This window comes from Bos taurus, chromosome 21 (assembly GCF_002263795.3).
Source record: "Bos taurus isolate L1 Dominette 01449 registration number 42190680 breed Hereford chromosome 21, ARS-UCD2.0, whole genome shotgun sequence".
Classification (NCBI taxonomy): Eukaryota; Metazoa; Chordata; class Mammalia; order Artiodactyla; family Bovidae; genus Bos; species Bos taurus.
The window spans coordinates 49,177-66,381 of NC_037348.1; the positions used below are offsets into that span (position 1 = coordinate 49,177).

At 61.3% G+C, this 17,205-nt stretch overlaps 1 gene segment (V, D, J or C); it reads right to left on the reverse strand.

Annotated features, from left to right (window-relative positions):
- Positions 1-4,195: 4,195 nt before the first annotated feature.
- LOC100301422 (immunoglobulin heavy constant delta-like) lies at positions 4,196-12,342 on the reverse strand. The segment is given in 8 exon segments: positions 4,196-4,494; positions 4,710-4,852; positions 9,049-9,369; positions 9,474-9,797; positions 10,045-10,110; positions 11,512-11,601; positions 11,742-12,194; positions 12,267-12,342. Coding segments are annotated over 8 exon segments (1,482 nt in total).
- Positions 12,343-17,205: the final 4,863 nt, after the last annotated feature.

Genomic DNA, 17,205 nt, shown 5'->3' on the forward strand with positions numbered 1-17,205 from the left:
ATCTTTATATCAACGTACACATGTACATTCACCTGTTTATCTCAGATATTTATTCTCTGAGGAACCCTGACTGATACAGGCTTTTTCAGGTTACATACTTTAGCCAATCTGTCTCTCATAGCATTTAACTTTGCTTACTGTGAGTTTCTCTTTATAGATTAAAATTTTCTCTCTCTGTAGGCAGATCTATCAATGTTATTTTTAAAGTTCCTGGCCGTGGTGTCATTCTGAGAAAACGCCTGTGTGCCCCAGCAGAACATAAATAGTCTCCCATCGTTTCCTTTGGTCTGAGTTTTGATTTGCATGGATGCTGCTGGTCCTGACCTTGCTTTTGTGCTGATGGTGAGACCAGGGGTCCCGACTCTTTGCTCTTCCATCTCCAGGCTCTCTTTTGAGGCCTTGTCCCACCAAAAGTCATCCAGAATAGACTCAGCAACATGGGCCTGGCCGTGGGCCAGGAACGGATGTGGGCCCTGGCTGGAGTGTGCAGGCACGCTCATGCCCAGGTCTGGGGAGGCCTTGGTCCATAAGCCTTGGGGAGCAGGACTGGCTGAGACTGTTCCCCCCAAACACCAAGGGATGGGCAGGCAGTTGAACCCCGTGCAAGTGTCTGGGAAGTGAGTCCCACAGCCTGGGACCAGGCTTGTCAGGCCTTGATTTAGGTGAGGGAGGGCGGATGGGTGCTGTTTGCTGCCTCGGCTGGAAACAGATGTTCGTGGCCCTGGAGGAGGGTGTGCAGGCAGGCGGGCTGCAGAGTGAGGGGGTAATGGCCCCACGCTCGTGGCAGAGTGGAGCCTGGGCCGCGGTGGTGCCGGGAAGGGAGAAGGCTGGCCACGCGGAGGCCCCGGGGCACCTGCCTCCTGCAGATAGGCCTCCGGGCAGATGAAAGGGGAAGTCTGCTGGCAGGCGGCTCGTACACTTTCCTGTGGTCAGGGGAGCTCCGCGCTAGGAGGGGTGCGAGGAGCTTGTGGGTGACAGCCCACTTCACGCTGTGCTTTGAGGCATTCTGTGAAAGTGTTTATTGGACAGAAAAGAGCTCAAGTCCAGACTCCTTGGCTCAGACCAGTGCCCCAGGCTCAGGAGGTCATATCTGTGGGCCTTGGGGTCCCACAGCCCTCCCAGCCTCCCAGGGCCTGCAGGTGGGGTTCCAGGGCTTGAGCCCCCGGGAGGCGGGGCAAGAAGCGTGGGTCTGGGGACAGCGGGGGGTGGCGTGAGGCTGCACAGGGCTCCAGGGGAGCAGCCACTTGGGGGCCACGGGCGAGTCTTCCTTGGAGGCTCCGAGGCCCTCAACCCTCTGGCCGAACGTTGCTTCCTCCCTTCACACAGGCCTCAGGGGCTGCGGGTCCTGGAACTGCCATTTCTGCTCTCCAGGCTGGGGCGGGCAGCCCCTAGGGCTCCCAGAGGTGGGGACACCTGTGGAAAGTGGGCCACAGGTGTGGATGGCTGAGAGCAGGGTGCGTGGCCAGTGTGGGGCTCCAGACGTGAAAATTTAGATTTCATTCTCTTGTTTTATTTTTATTAATTTTGCTGCCTCGGGTCTTCGCTGAAGCCCACGGACTTTCTGTTTGTGCTGTGGGATCAGTTGCTGCATGGCATTGAGTTCCCCGACCAGGGGTTGAGCCCATGGCCCCTTTGAAGCAAGGCTGATGCTTGACTGCAGGGCCACCAGGGAAGCCCTGATTCCATTTTTGATGTAACAAGAACCCATGATGGGGTTTGAGCGGGGGTTGCCAGACGAATGTAGGGTTGGAAATACCCTGCCGGCTGTGGGCTCGGGAGCAGCCTCACCCCAGCTCTGGAGACAACTTCGAGGTATCCTTTGGGGCCCACTTGGCAGGTGGTCACTCACTGAGATGGGAAGAGTGGGCGAGGGGGCGGTCTAGGAGGGCCGTCACTATGGGGACGCTCTGGTCAGTCAGGGACCTTGTGGCCTGTTCTGTGCTGGGCGCCCTTGGTCTCTGTCTCTCCATGCGTACTTGCTGGCATCTGCTGCACACGGTCTCTGCTCACACGGAGCATCGGGAGTCCCTGTGCTCTTGGGGTTAGCTTTCTGGGATAAAGAGACAACCTGCTGGTGTGACGAGTGTGTGACCCGTAGAATGTGCAGGAAGGGCGGGAGCTGAGAGCTCAGCAGGGAAGGGAGCAGGCAGGGGCGGCGGGACAGGAGGCCGGGGCAGGGAGGGGGTACTGCAAGGAACCCCAGGACCTGCAGACGAATTTCCGATAAAACGTGAGGCCCTTTCTGGCTGTGGACCAGCTGAGGCCTCATCTGAGATCTTGAGACAGGGCTGCTCGCTGCTGGAAGGAGAGGGCTGTAGAGGGCACAGGGCAGTGGGTGGGTGGTTGACCGGAGGAAGTCCCTGAGGACCCACAGGCATGGCGACTGCCCCCGTGAGGGCAGCAGGTCTGCCATGGCGGCAAGTTCAGCTTCCTGGTGGAGATTACAGGCAGAGGGCAAGGTCTGTGCCTCCCCTGGGATGGGCTGCCACGAGGAAGGGAATCAGTTCCCAGGGCTTGCACCTGAGCCCTGGGAGGATGGGGGGGCCTTGGCAGGAGGACACCGGCCTCTCCTGGAGCAATAATGGCCTCGAGTGGGAAGGGCTGATCTGGAGAGACAGTTGGTGTCTTTGTTTTTGTGGCTTCAGCAAATTACTGCAAACATTTGTTCCCTACACAGTGAGGCTACAAATCTGAAACAGTCTTGCTGTGCCTTGGCAAGCATGGTAAGGGCTGCCTGTCCTCCGGAGACCCCAGGAAGGTTCTGCATTGGTGCTTCTGCCTGCCAGAGCTTCAACCCGGCTCATGGCCCCTCCTGCATCCTCAGAGTCAGTAGACTTGTGTCCTTCGTCCGCCTCTCAGGCCTTCTGCTCTGCCAGCCCCCCGGCTGCTCCTGTGAGGGCCTGGTGATGGCTCCAGGCCAAGGTGCCGGGCCCCCCTCCCGTCTCAGGAGCCAAGCTCAGCCCTGACTTGGAGGCTGCGGGATCAGGACTGGTGTCCGTAGGGCGGGTCGGCCTGCTGTCTAGAACTGTGGTGCTGGTGTATTGGGAGTGAGATGCGTTGCTGACCTCCAGGCCTGACACATGCAGTAAGGTCCATGTCTGGGATGAGAGGCGAGCAGGAGCTGTGGACAGGCGCTGCTGGCCATACGCCAGGTGGGGGGGCGGATGGGGGCCAAGGGGGAAGCCCAGGACCAGGGGGAACTAACCAGTGAGCAGGGAGAACCAGACCCAACCAGAGAGCAGGGGAACAAACCAGTGAGCAGGGGAACTAACTAGTGAGCAGGGGAACTAACCAGTGAGCAGGGGACCCAACCAGTGAGCAGGGGACCCAACCAGTGAGCAGGGGAACGAATGGTGTGGAGTCTGGAGCCGACAAGAGGAGTGAGACACCGTGTCCAAAACTGGGACTGGCCAGAGACGGGATGCCCTCCTCCTGGTCTGAGAGGGGAGGCCAGACAGGACTCGCCCGAGGCCAGCACCGAGGAAGGGTGTCTGCCACACTGGCCTCCCTGCCTGGGGGCTGCCTGGGCCCAGAGTCACACCCGCCTGCTGCAGGAACTCTGGACAGCGGCACGAGGGCCAGGAGTGACCAGGAGCTGACCAGTGCCAGCGTCTTCTCCAAGCCCCTTCAGGCAGCACTTTCCTCCACACCCTGCCCTCCGTGAGGGCGTGAGGGGTGCCTCCTGCCCGTCTGATGGGGGCTCTGTGTGCCCAGCCTCTCCCGCTCCCCCCACTTAGGGCCCTCTCCTGTGTGTGTGAGTGTGCACACACCTGAGTGGTGCGTGGGCACGTGTGCTCTCACGTCTCTGAGTGTGAGTCCACGTGTGTGCATGTGTGTGGATGCACACCTCCGCACGCGTGCCCACACGCATGTGCCCCGTGTTTGTGTGTCTGCACGCGTGTGGGTGTGCTTGTGTGTGCAGGGTGTGGCCCCACTGTAGGTGCACACATGCTTAAGTGTGAGGGCTGCCTGTGTGTGCACCCGTGTGTGCAGGTGTGGACACACGCATCTGGCGTGCCCAGTCCCTTCAGCGCAGTCGGCTCGGCATCTTCCTCCCGAGGCAGCCCCCTGCTGTGTGCCTGACCCTGCCCGCCTCTCCTGTGTGGGTGGACCCGCTCGGGTGTTTGCCCTCGGCCTCCTGGGCGCTCTCACCTGCAAGATCTGAGGGCTGGGGCACAGAAGTGGGAGGCAGGAGGAAAGACCAAAGCTCTTTATGTAGCAGACGGTGGGCACAGAGGTGGGGGGGGGGTGTCTGCAGCCAAGACCACGGGCTCTGGGGCTGCAGGGCCAGCCTGGGGCCCCCTCTCTGCACCATGATGCCCTCCTCTTGGTCTGGGGGCTGGGCTCTGTGATGGACCGAGTGTGGGGCTCCATGGCCTCTGTGCGCAGGGTGGGGTCCAGTGTGGGCTCCTCTGCCCTCTGGGAGCAGTGGGTGGTGTGGAGGCCAGGTTCTGTCCGTGTGGACCCGGCGTCTGCTCTCCGGGGCTACTTCACCTGCAGCAAAAGCCCCGGGGTCAGGAAGGGGCTGGGGCTCTGAGACCTAGGGCCCCTGGGCAGCCGAGCTGGGGACCCCACGTCCCCGTGACCCTGGGGAGTAGGTCCTAGTGCCTGTCCTGCTCCAGGGCTGAGTGGGTGGCTCCTCAGAGATCCTGGCCAACCCTAGGGGCCCTGGCTCTGGACATAGGGCCCCACCTGCCCGGGCCACCTGCCTTGATGAAGGTGACGAAGCCGCCGTAGACCACAGTGACGAGGAAGAGGGCCAGGAAGGTGAGCCAGAGTGGGCTGGCATCCTCCACATCCGTGCCGTCATCGCTGCTCTCGTCCTGGCTCCACGGTGGCCAGGTGGCCAGACCTGTGGGGGAGTGGGCGCTGCTGAGGGCTGACCCACGCCCACCCCAGCACACGGCACGCTGCTGACCACAAGAAGTCTGCCCGTGGGGCACGGCCACAGCCCCCCACACGGCTCCAGTGGCGTTGGGGCCCCGTGTGAACAACCTTCTCCCTGCGGGGCACGGATGGGGCACAGAGGGGTCACAGGGCCCGACGGGGCACAGCGGGGTCACAGGGCCCAACGGGGCACAGAGAGGTCACAGGGCCTGATGGGGCACAGAGGGGTCACAGGGCCTGATGGGGCACAGAGGGGTCACAGGGCCTGATGAGGCACAGAGGGGTCACAGGGCCCGACGGGGCACAGCGGGGTCACAGGGCCCAATGGGGCACAGAGCTGGATGGGGCACAAGCACAGTGGGGCAGATGGCCTGAAGCCGGCCTTCATGCCAGCATGAGTGCGGGCGGCGGGTGGGCAGCCCTGATGCCGATGTGGATCCTCAGGCCCCGCCCTGCAGGCTGCAGCGACAGCCTCTCGTAGAAGCAGCTGCTGTGTGAGGGTGAAAGGTGAGGCCGGGCGGTGTCCCAGCAGGAGGAACGGCGTCACGAGGGCCCTGAGTCGGGAGAGTGGACGGGAGCCTTGCGTACTGCAGCGGGGAGCTGGCCGAGATGTCCACAGGAGGCCCGGGCAGGTCGAGGCTGGGAACCAGAGGCTTTAAGCCAGGGCCCAGTCTGTGCCTCAGAAGTCAGTCCTGCTGCACCTGGGGTGGGGGCCGGGGCAGGATGGGCCGGCCAGCTCAGAACCCTCGTGTGGAGCCGCGCTCCAGTCCAGTGGGAGGGCCCGGGGCAGGGAGGAAGTGCTAAGTCCCGGGACCCATCACCCGGCCCGGACTTCCTAGTCCCTCTTTCCATGAGCATTCATTCCCTGGGGGTCCGCCTTGAGCCTGACCAGAGGTGTGGGAGGTGGGCTCTGCAGGGCTGCCGTCCAGGAACCACTGGTCAGGGCACAGGAAGTAAGCATGGAGACTGTGCTCGCCCTCTGTGGGATCTAATGATGAAACAGCGATGCATCGTGGTTTCCATTTGTCTTAGTTTTCCGCTAATGAGTTCATATTGTGGCAATGGTATGGATCCATGATTCATCGGAAAATTTTTCAAAGGCAGCAGCCCTTTGCCATGGAGAACCTGAAGGAACCTGTCCTAGACACATGGAATACAGGGGTGAGTGGTCTGGGGGTCGGTGAGGCGGCTAAATGCGATGACAGGACCCCCTGGATGCGCTCCGTTCGGGTAAAGGCCAGGGGTCCCGGCTGCCCCATGGCCCAGCCATGGAGTCAGGGAGGTCTTCTCAGATGCACAGGAGAGCTCGTGTGAATGACAGGCAGGAGCTGCCGGGGTGAGAAGGCGGGAAAGAACTCTGGTTGGAGAAGCCACGTTGAGAAGAACTGCAGGCGAGAAAGGTCACGCCCCTTCACCTGTCTCTGCTGGGGCAGCCCTTTGGGAAGAGCCCGTGAAACTGTGGGGTCGGACGTTTTTCTCAAGGCAACAGGAGCCACCCACACAGCTTAAGCCGAGAGCATGACTGCAATTGTTTTCAGCACAAGGTCTGGGTCACCTGCGGTCTAGCTTTATTTGCTGTTTTCATACTGACTACGGTGAAGGTTTTCTGCTTCTTTGCACGCCGAGGGAATTTTGATTGCACGCCGGCCATGGTGCACAGACAGAAAGTGAGCGTGAAGTTGATGACCCGTGTATACTTTCTGTGGAGTGAGCGCACTCTCCTCTGTCGGGCAGGGAGGGTGAGGAGCTGTGTTTTCACCAGGAGTTGAGTTGGGCTGGGTGGCGGGTTCCTTGGCTACTGGCTCCTGGCGTGGGAGTGGGGTGAGGCCCCTCCTCCTGGCGGGAAAGGCTCTGAGCCTGGACCTCTCCTGCTGTGGCCCCACCTGCTCTCAGGGGCTGCTCACAGCAGAATCCCTGGGTGGAGGGTCATGGGCCCAGGGGATTTTTCGGGGGCTAGCCTGTACCCACACCCTGGGCCAGCCTGTGTGGGAACTAAACCCTGGCTGGTTCCGTCACGTCCCTCTCGTCTCACGGATGCCCAGGCCTCTGTCCGCCTTTGTTGAGGATAAGGATACCTGCCAGCAGCCTCTTCTGACCTAGGAATTTGGGCCAGTTGGACACTGAGTCCTTGGCTCGTCTGAGACTTTAAATAAACATGATTTTTACGGTTTATTTGGCATTGACCTTTTGTTACCACCAGAGTGGCTGACCTACTGGCTTCTACATCCTACGTGGAAGCAGAACTTTGATGGGTGTTTGAAGGTCACCTTGGCAGCTGAGAGGAGGGTGGGCTGAAGGGGGACAGCCCTGGGCCGTGAGACCGGCAGGGACAGGAGGACTGGGGTGGGGTCTTCGGACAGAAGGGGCCGATTCGAGGGGCGCAGGACTTGGGCGGGTGTCTTGGCTTCTGTGATGACAGAGGGCAGAGGGCCCCGGCTGCAGTCTGGGGGGCCGGGCTGACGCAGGCTTTCGGGAGATGCGGCCCGTGGTTGAGGAGCCTGGGGCCCCAGAGCAGGACCAGGAAGCAGAGGCCAGGGGCCCCCGGGGGAGCCTTCCAGCTGCTACTTTGTGAGAATGACCACCACAGCTGCAGGCCTGGGCCGAGCTGCGAGTGGCCTCCTTTGAGAAGAGGGCAGTGGCGGTGGGCTGGGCCTGGAACCGAGACGGAGGGGTGGCCTTCAGATGCAGGTGGACGGGGTGGGTTGGGGGGCCGTGGAAGTCCTTCAAGGAGAGCAGCAGGCCCCTCAGGCAGCAGTGCTAGAAGTGGGGGGCAGCTGGCCCAGCGAGGAGGAGCTGCCGTCCCGGCTGTGGAGACCCAGGCTGCCTTACAGGGTGCGGCTCTGGCCGTCCTCCTCTGGTCTGGAGGAGGGCCCACCAGGGAAGGCCCGGCGGCTGGTCAGCCCTGGGGCCGGGGCTGGTGCCGGCTGCGGCCCCTGGAGCGGGGCTGTCCCCTCACCTCTCCAGGGGCCCTGGGGTCTGGCCAGGCCTCCCGCAGCCTCTGCCACTCGCCCTGTACAGAGTGTGGCCCTGGCTGCTGGATGTAGCTTTGGCTCCCATAGGAAAGTGGGAAGTTTGGGTCAAGCCTCTGGGGGAGGCCGGTTCAGAGTGTCTTGTGACTTGAGGCTGCACAGTGCCCGGGCTGTGTCAGGCCGCCAGTCCGGGGTGAGGCTAGGCTGGGTCTAAAGAAGGAGGCCCTACGGGGTGTGTGGGGCAGGGGTGTGGGCGGGGGGCCTGCTGGGGGGCGTGTGGCGGGGGTGGGTGTGGGCATGCTGCGGCGGGCCCCTGGGCACCCTGCGTGGCCTTCAGGGCACACCATGCGAGGCCCGTCTCTCGCGAGGTGTCGGGGCCTGGGCTGTGGTCTGCATGTCTTCCCCACTCAGCGTGGGGCCCACAGCAGCTCAGGCCTGCAGGCTAGGTCCTGGACCGTGGGCAAGCCTAGCCTTCCTCTCCCAGTGCCCACTGCCTCGGGCCCCCGGCGGACACCTTCCCTGCCGGCCCCCCCACTGGGTGGGCTGGACGCCTGCCGGCCCGTGCGTCCTGCCACCTCCCTGACTGGTGTGTCTACTGTGGTCTCGCGGGGCCGGGCTGCATGCTGCAGTGCCGGGGGAGGACACCTCAGAGGGGAGGGCGAGCCCTGGGCCCCCAGACACCCTCCTCCGTGGCGCCTGCCCCTGTGTTCCTCCAGGAGGCCCACGGTCAGGGGCCGCTGTGGGTGTGTGCGAATCAGACCCCCTGGGAGCCCCAGTCCAGCCCCCGTCCTGGGCATACGCGGCCTCCCAGGTGCCGACTGGGCTCCCGGAAGGGTGGGCGGCTTGGGAGCGGGGAGCCTCGGACGCCCCCAGAGGGCAGCTGTTGAGGGTGGCCACCCTCACTCCCAGCCCAGGGCAGGCCCCTGCTTTGTGCCCTGTGGCGGGCACATCTTGGTGGGAAATGGCTGCTTGGTCCTGGGGACCAAGGGCAACACCTCCCGCCCTTCCTGGACTGGTGCGCAGCGTGTGGACGTGTGTCTGGGGCCAGCGGGGCAGCTGTCGGGCTTCCAGAGCCCCAGGACCCCAACATGGAGCGGCCACGTCCCTGCTGCCCGGCGCCTCTGGGGCTGCCCCTCACTCCCCTCCCCGTGTCCTGGCCGCTCAGATGGAGGCCCAGGCCCATGTGACTCACCACCAGTGTCCAGGCTGCAGCTGCCATTGAGGAGCGTCCGGGAGGCCTCGTGGCTGACCACACAGGTGTAGGTGGCCCCCGCGTGGTCCAGGGGGCTGGAGACACGCAGGACACTCCAGGTGTGGGATGAGGCGCGCCCAGCCTGGGCTGTGGTGTGTGCCGTGGCAAACTGGGAAGGCTCCACTTCTTGCTGGCCCTCCAGCCACGTGAGGAGGATGTCCACGGGTGAGAAGCCGGACACCTCGCACAGGAGCCAGGCAGGGGAGAAGGGGCCAGGCGCGGTCACAGTGCGGAGGGTCAGATTGCCAGGCACTGAGGCGGCTGCGGGGAGAAGCCGCGTTATGCTCGCGAGCTGGGGCTCCAGGGGGTGGGTCCCCGGGGGAAGGAGGTGGCCGGGGTGCCGTGGGGCCCGCGGCTGCCCTCACCATGTTCTCTCTGAGCCGTCAGGGTCACCGGCGACTGCAGGCCAGGGCTGCTCAGTGTGCAGGTGACGTTGGAGCCCGAGGCCCACAGGGACCTGGGCAGGGCCAGGCGGCTGCTCTGGCTCCAGGAGCTGTTTATGTGCCTGGTGGGTCCCTCCTCCAAGGCCCCGCCGTGGGGCTGCCCGTTCACCTCCCAGGAGAAGTGGGCATCCAGCGGGGCCTCCCCCGTGGCCAGGCAGGTGAACTCGGCCTTGTCCAGGAGCCAGAGGCCCTGGGGGGTTGGGGGCAGCAGGTGGACTCTGGGGGCCTGGGTGTGGTTCTGACACTCTGCGGGGAGGGGGAGGAGAGGTGTGGGGGTCTTGGTGGGGGGGCGGTGGGGTTGAGGGCTGGCCAGCGGCACCCGCCTGGCCCCAGGCCGGCCCTCTCCCCAGGGACCCCTGGACTCTGTTGCTTCCAGCAGTGCAGAGGGCAGGCGTCTGCCCACCACTGGGCTGCGGTCTTGCTTGCAAGCAGGCTGTTTCTGGTGCCCCCGAAAGCACTCCACCCTTCTCCCCCTCTGTCCCCAGGGACTGACCTCTGCAGGGTTCCTTTGGACACGCCAGTGTCTGGGCTTCTGTCTGTCTGTGGCTGGTGGTCAGTGCTGTGGAGAATGGGGGGAGTCAGGGTCTCCTCCGGGCGCCACAGATAGCGGGGGCTGAAGATCCCCACATCCTCAGCCCCAGGGGTGGCCGTCGTCTGGGGGTCTCCTCCACCAGTGTCCGCGGCTCTGCTCCGGTCCCGGTGGGACCCTGGCTGCCCCCTTGATGGTTGCGAGTATCTATGCTAAGTGCCTGGGGGCTGCCCTCATGACCATCGCCAGGACAGCTTACAACGAAAAGGACTCGTGAGCGACTGGCCACGGGTCTCTGACAGCCAGGGGTCAGCCAGCTTTTTCTATAAAGGCCCAGAGAGCAGATATTTGAGGCTGTGCTGCCACCACACAGGACTTCTGTCCTGTTCATCCCTCTAAGCTGGGCAGGCCAGCCCCGGCTGCAGGGATCTGGCTTCGGGATTCATCTGGCCTTCAGGCTGTGCTCGAGCTGCACTGTGTCTGTGTCAGGGGCCACGGCCTGAGGGGAGGGCTGGGCTCATGCAGTCAGCAGGCCCTGGGCCCCAGGAGGGTCACTCCCCATGGGAGGGCAGTCCAGCCCTGGGGCAGGAGGGGGCAGCCTGTGCTTGCGGAGCTCAGCCCCCACCCCCAAGGCTGCTGGGTGGGCGGCGTGGCTGCAGCAGTCTGGTCAGGGCTGACCACTGATGCTCGGGGAGGGCTGGGCTGTGCGCAGGGCCCCCCGACCCCGAGGTGACCCTGTAATCTGCAGGGCCCACCTCTCTCCTGACTCGGCCCACCCTGTGTGCCTGACCAGGTCACCCCACACCCAGGGGTCGTGCACATCGGTGGCAGATTCTGCCCTGGACTGTGGGCATCATGGCCCACAGGCTGGGTGGGGGGCCACCCAGGGAGACGTCACAGCCATGGTCCCATTTGGAGGGTCGCCAGTGGTCCGGGGGCCGGTGAGGGAACTGCCCAGCTCCCTCCAGCAGCTCCTGCTCTGGGCCAGGGGTGCGTCCAGGGTGAGGGGTGACTCTGGGCCCCAGCTGGGTGCCCGGCACTCAGATAAGCTGGAGCCAGGTGCAGGTTGGGGGCAGGGCAGCCTGGCAGGCGGCACAGTGTCTGTGAGGGTCTCAGCTCCACACTCAGTTCCATGTGTGGGCTGGACCAGGGGAGTCCAGAGCTGGCCTGTGGGCCTCCCTCTCACCATGGGTCTCCCAGTGTGATCTGGGCACCTCACCCGTTCACGAGGGGCTGAGGGCCACACAGGGGCCTGAGGTGGCATCTGCCAGTGCCGAGCCCGGGCCTGGCCCACAGTCGGTGCCCCTGAGTTCAGGTGTGACTTCCTGGCTCAAGGTGTGACTTAAGGACTCAACAGAGAAGTCTTCGAGGGCGGCCTGAAGGGGCAGCGGAGGGACGGGCAGACAGGTGTGCGTGGGTGGGGCTGCTCACCTGGGCTGCTCTGCGTGCTGACCGCCTTGTTGGAGCCCTCTGACCCGGATATCAGAGAAGGCAATGGAGTGGTCGGGGTTGGAGTCGATGCTGAAACCAGAGGAGCAGGGAGCAGGTGAGGGTCAGAATGCGCTGTGCCCTAGGGGAGGGGCTGCAAGGTGGACAGGAAGGGCGGGGGTGGGCTCCCCTGGTCCCACCCCCACCCCGGCCATGGGCAGAGCCTGGCTCACCTCTGGGGACCACCCTCACGGTTCCGACGGTCTTTCCTCCCTTGGGGTGCTGGACTTCACACACCAGGTAGTCATCCGGCCCTTGAAAGGCGCTTGAGGAGGGCAGGACCACCTGAGAGGAGGCCGACCACAAGCCGTCCCTCAGGACTTCGGGGAAGGTCCAGAATCTCTCGCTGCTGACTGTGCTGTTGTTGAACTTCCAGGAGAAGCTGACTGAATTGGGCACGAAGTCCCGGGCCAGGCAGCCCAGGGCCACCGTGCTCTCATCGGATGGGGAGCTCACGCAGGACACCAGGGGGAAGACTCTCAGGTGTGATTCACCTTCTGGGGACCCGAGAGAGGACACAGGAGAAGAGGGGGGTGAGAGGCGTCCTGCTGGTCGGGGGTGTGGGCAGCTCCACCTTCTCTCTGGGACAGTGGAGCGGAGGGCACACTCAGCCCTGCCAGCCCACCCTCACTGCCCGCGGCTCAGCCACCTGGGGCCTGGCCCGGGCCTCTGGGGTCATCAATAAGACTGATACACACTCAGGCCCCCAGTCCTCAGCACAACCATATCCCTGAGGTCAGCCCAGTGTTGGCCAGGACAGTCCAGCACGGCCATCTCAGCCCAGCTAGACTCAGCACGCTCAGCAGAGGCTAAGCAAGCCCAGAGCATCCCATCAGCTTGCTCTAGTCAAGCCCAGGCAGTTCATTTCTGCCGGACCTGTCTCAGCCCCCCATGGATAATCCAACTCATCCCAGCACAGCCCAGCTCAAACCAGGTCAGCCTAGTTCAGCTCAGCAGCAATCAACCAACTCAGCTTAGCTTAACCCAGTTCAGCCCAGCTCAGCCCAGCTCAGCCTAGCCTGGCTCAACCTGGCTCAGCCCAGTTCAACTCAGCCCCGATCAACCCAACTCAGCTCAGCTTAACCCGGCTCAGCCCAGCTCACCCAGTTGGCCCAGCCCAGCTCACCCAGTTGGCCCAGCCCAGCTCAGCCCAGCTCAGCCCAGCTCAGCGCAGCTCAAGCCTGCTGTGGGCGGCCCAGGGCTGCCCTCACAGACCTGAAAGCCCAGTGGTCCTGATGAGAAAGGGTCAGATCCTGGACCCGTGGCCTCGGCTAAAGCCCCTGGTCTGTGGACGCTGCCCAGCTGGGCTCACCCCTCCCAGCCTCTTCCTGCTTCTCCTCCTGGGAGCCTGCTCACCCCTTCCGCTGGGTGCCTGATGCCTCCATCCCCACACCAGGCCCAGCTGGCCCTTCTCCCAGCCGTCAGTCACCACCACCCTCCACTCTGGGTGAAAAGCTTGCTGGCCACTTCAGTTTCCCCAGTGTGTCTCACTGGAGAAGGCGATGGCGCCCACTCCAGTGCTCTGGCCTGGAAATTCCCATGGGCGGAGGAGCCTGGTGGGCTGCAGTCCATGGGGTCGCTAAGGGTCGGACACGACTGAGCGACTTCACTTACACTTTTCACTTTCATGCATTGGAGAAGGCAATGGCACCCCACTCCAGTGTTCTTGCCTGGAGAATCCCAGGGACGGGGGAGCCTGGTGAGATGCCGTCTATGGGGTCACACAGAGTCGGACACGACTGAAGCGACTTAGCAGCAGCAGCAGTGCATCTCACAGGCCGAGGCACGCTTGCCACCCTCAGACAGAGGCCCTGTCTCTGCTGAGGGGGCAGCGCTGCTTCTCTGGGAGAGGAGAGCCTGGGCACATGTTCCTGGGGCCTGGCTGCCTGGGCACGTGCCGTGGGCCTGAGATCCTGCCCTGAGTCTAAAAGAGTCCTGGTGACTAACTGCTCTCTGGCCAATGTCCTCATTAAAAACCACAGGAAATGCATCGTATCTGAACCTGCTCCCAATTCTGTCTTTATCACAAAGTTCTGCTGAGAAAGAGGATACTCTCTAGCACACAGCGAGCATCTGAACCCCAAAGCTGCGTTGAACACCTAAGTGTGGACGCAGGATGTGGTCCCTGTGGGTGTGAAGTCCCTGAGCCATCCAGACAGTAGGGAAGGGGAGCAGCCCTGGCTGCTTTCTCCTAGAAACAGTCTTTAGGGAAAGTCAAGCTGAGCGGGCTGGGCAGTGGTCACTTGAGGAATTCAGACAAATAGACCTCTGATTCCCCTTGGTGTAAAAACAAAATCACCTCGTACAGAAGGTCCCTGATTCATGACTCAATGTTTTACTCTTTGACTTTATGATGCTGTGGAAGCAACACATATTCAGGAGAAACTGCACTTTGAATTTCGAATTTCGATCTTTCCCACCTGCGATGTGCAGTCTGTCCTCTGCTGTGGAAGCTGGGCAGTGCCGCGGCTGCAGCCGAGACCTCCGGTGCTCAGGAGGGTGAGCAACTCACACTCACGGCCACCCTGGGCCCTGACAACCCCTCTGGTTTTTTTTTTTTGTGTGTGTGTGTGTGTGTGTTCATTATTCAGTAAATTATACCAGACGATCTGCACTTTCCGTTAATAAAATAGGCTTGAGAACTTCCAGATGTATAAGCTGCCTTTAGAAAGGGCAGAGGAACCAGAGATCAAACTGCCAACATCCACTGGATCAGAGAAAAAAAAGGCAAAAGAATTCCAGAGAAACATCGACTTCTGCTTCACTGACTACATAAAAACCGTTGCCTGTGAATCACAAGAAACTGTGGAAAGTTCTTCAAGAGATGGGATGACAGACACCTTACCTGCCTCCTGAGAAACCTGCATGCGGGTCAAAAAGCAGCTGTTAGAACTGGCCATGGAACAATGAACGGGTTCAAAACCAGGAAAGGAGGACGTCAGGGCTATATATTGTCACCCTGCTTATTTAGCTTATATGCAGAGTACATCATATGAAATTCCCAGCTGGATAAATCACAAACTGGAACCTAGACTGCCAGGAGAAATATTGACAACTCAGATATGCAGATGATACCACTCCAACGGCAGAATGCAAAGAGGAACTAAAGAGCAAGGCTGTAGATTGTCACCCTGCTTGTTTAACTTATATGCAGAGTACATCATGAGAAACGCTGGCTGGAAGAAGCACAAGCTGGAATCAAGATTGCCAGGAGAAATATCAATAGCCTCAGATATGCAGATGACACCACCCTTATGGCAGAAAGTGAAGAAGAACTAAAAAGCCTCTTGAGGAAAGTGAAAGTGGACAGTGAACAAGTTGGCTTAAAGCTCAACATTCAGAAAACGAAGATCATGGCATGTGGTTCCACCACTTCATGGGAAATAGATGGGGAAACAGTGTCAGACTTTATTTTTTTGGGCTCCAAAATCACTGCAGATAGTGAGTGCAGCCATGAAATAAAAGATGCTTACTCCTTGGAAGAAAAGTTATGACCACCTAGATAGCATATTGAAAAGCAGAGACATTACTTTGCCAACTAAGGTCCATCTAGTCAAGGCTATGGTTTTTCCAGTGGTCATGTATGGATGTGAGAGTTGGACTGTGAAGAAAGCTGAGTGCTGAAAAATTGATGCTTTTGAACTGTGGTGTTGGAGAAGACTCTTGAGTCCCTTGGACTGCAAGAAGATCCAACCAGTCAATCCCTAAAGGAAATCAGTCCTGAATATTCACTGGAAGGACTGATGCTGAAGCTCCAATATTTTGGCCCCCTGATGTGAAGAGCTGACTCATTTGAAAAGAGCCTGATGCTGGAAAAGATTGAGGTCAGGAGGCGAAGGGGACGACGGAGGATTAGATGGTTGGATGGCATCACCGGCTAAATGGACATGAGTTTGAGCAAGCCCTGGGAGTTGGTGATGGACAAGAAAACCTGCTGTGCTATAGTCCATCGGTCACAAAAGTCTGGACACGACTGAGCAACGGAGCAACAACAAGGCTTGAGTTAGATGATTTTACCCAAGTGTCAGTTAATGTAAGTGTTCTGAGCCTTTTAAGGCAGGTGAAGATAAGTCCTGGTGTTTGGCCTGCGAAGCACATTAAATGGAATTTCAAAACACTTTCAACTTACGCTGGGCTTATGAAGACGTAAACAGATGTTAAGTTGAGGGGGGTTGTGCAGATGTCCTGGGGCAGCGAGTCTGGCTGCACCGGCCCCTGCCTCTCACAGCCCAGCGCCTGGTCCCTGGCATGTCCCGTGGGCTCTCTGACCTGGGCGGATTCCTCCGAATCCCTTCGCTGTGCTAACTCGTGACCTGCCCACTGGCCTGGCGGCAGAGGCCAGGCCCACACGTCCCCAGGTGTGGGCAGTCCCAGGAGAGCCCCCAGCCTTGGCCAGCCTGGGGACTCAGAGCAGAGACTGTCCCTCCAGACGGTCCCAGGCCCCGCTGACTGCCACCCCACCGGGCATCCTCTCAGTCCCCAGCTAGTAGTGTAGCAGAGTAACTCACGACGAATGCCCCCGTTTCACCCAAGTCTGTCCTGAGATGGGTACCCGAAAGGCGGCCCTGAACATTCTGCAGTGAGGGAGCCGCACTGAGAAAGCTGCTTCATCGCCAGGAGGGAGCCGGCCAGCTACGATTGTGAGCACACTCACAGTGCACACGGCGTGCGCATGGTCTCAGCTTAACTACCTTGAAGGAGTAACTCATTAAAGAGCGTACGAATGCATTGATAAAATGCACCTGAGACAAATTAATTTCTTAAACATCGACTTTGAAAATGAATATAAGTGAGCAGTTGATAGGCTCTGAATGAAATACATTCCTACAGGTGCTGAGAGCCACCAGGAGCAGGGAACAGACTCCCCGTGGAGCCCCAGAAGGAGCCAGCCCTGCTGATACCTCGGCCCTGGGCCCTCCCTCACGCTGGGAGAGAGCCAGCTCCTGTTGTTCACGCCTGGCCTGTGGTTCTTTGTCGTCATGGCCCTCAGACAAGCCCACAGGTCCTGGCCTGAGTCCCTCGGCCTGCGTGCAGCCGCCCCCCTCCCCTGCTGGAGGCACCCTGCCTGCCGTGGAGCCCCTCACCCAACGTTCCCCCGCCTGATGGGTTGGGCCGCAAAGGACACCGTTTAACCAGAACTGCCTTCCAGGAGCCTACTGCTGGGAGGCGGCCTTCTCTGGGACCAGGTCCACTCCACTCCCTTGGACAGTCACTGTCAGGCCCCTGGCGGCCCCATGAAAGGCGTCCTGGGAAGCCCCAGTCTCCTTCCAGCCCCTGAAATTGCCTCCCTGGAGAGCCAGATCGCCCTCACCCAGCTCCCTCCCCTGGCCCCCAGGGTCTCCTCTCCCATCCCACCGCCCACCCTACCCTGGCGTTGCCGTCACAGCTAACCTGACCTCCCCGGGTTCGAGCGTGCCGCCGCCCCTGTCGGCCCCCACCTGGACCCCCGCAGCCTATCTCCGAGGGCTAATGCCCCTGTCCCCTGCCCCGCTGCCAGCTGCCCCCCCTTTCCAGGCCTTTCCTCCGTGCCTCTCCAGTCCTGCACCTCCCTGCAGCTTCACCTGAGACTTCCTTTCACCCTCCAGGCACCGTCTTCTGGCCTGCAGGTGAGGTCTCGCGCTCCCTCAGGGCACGATG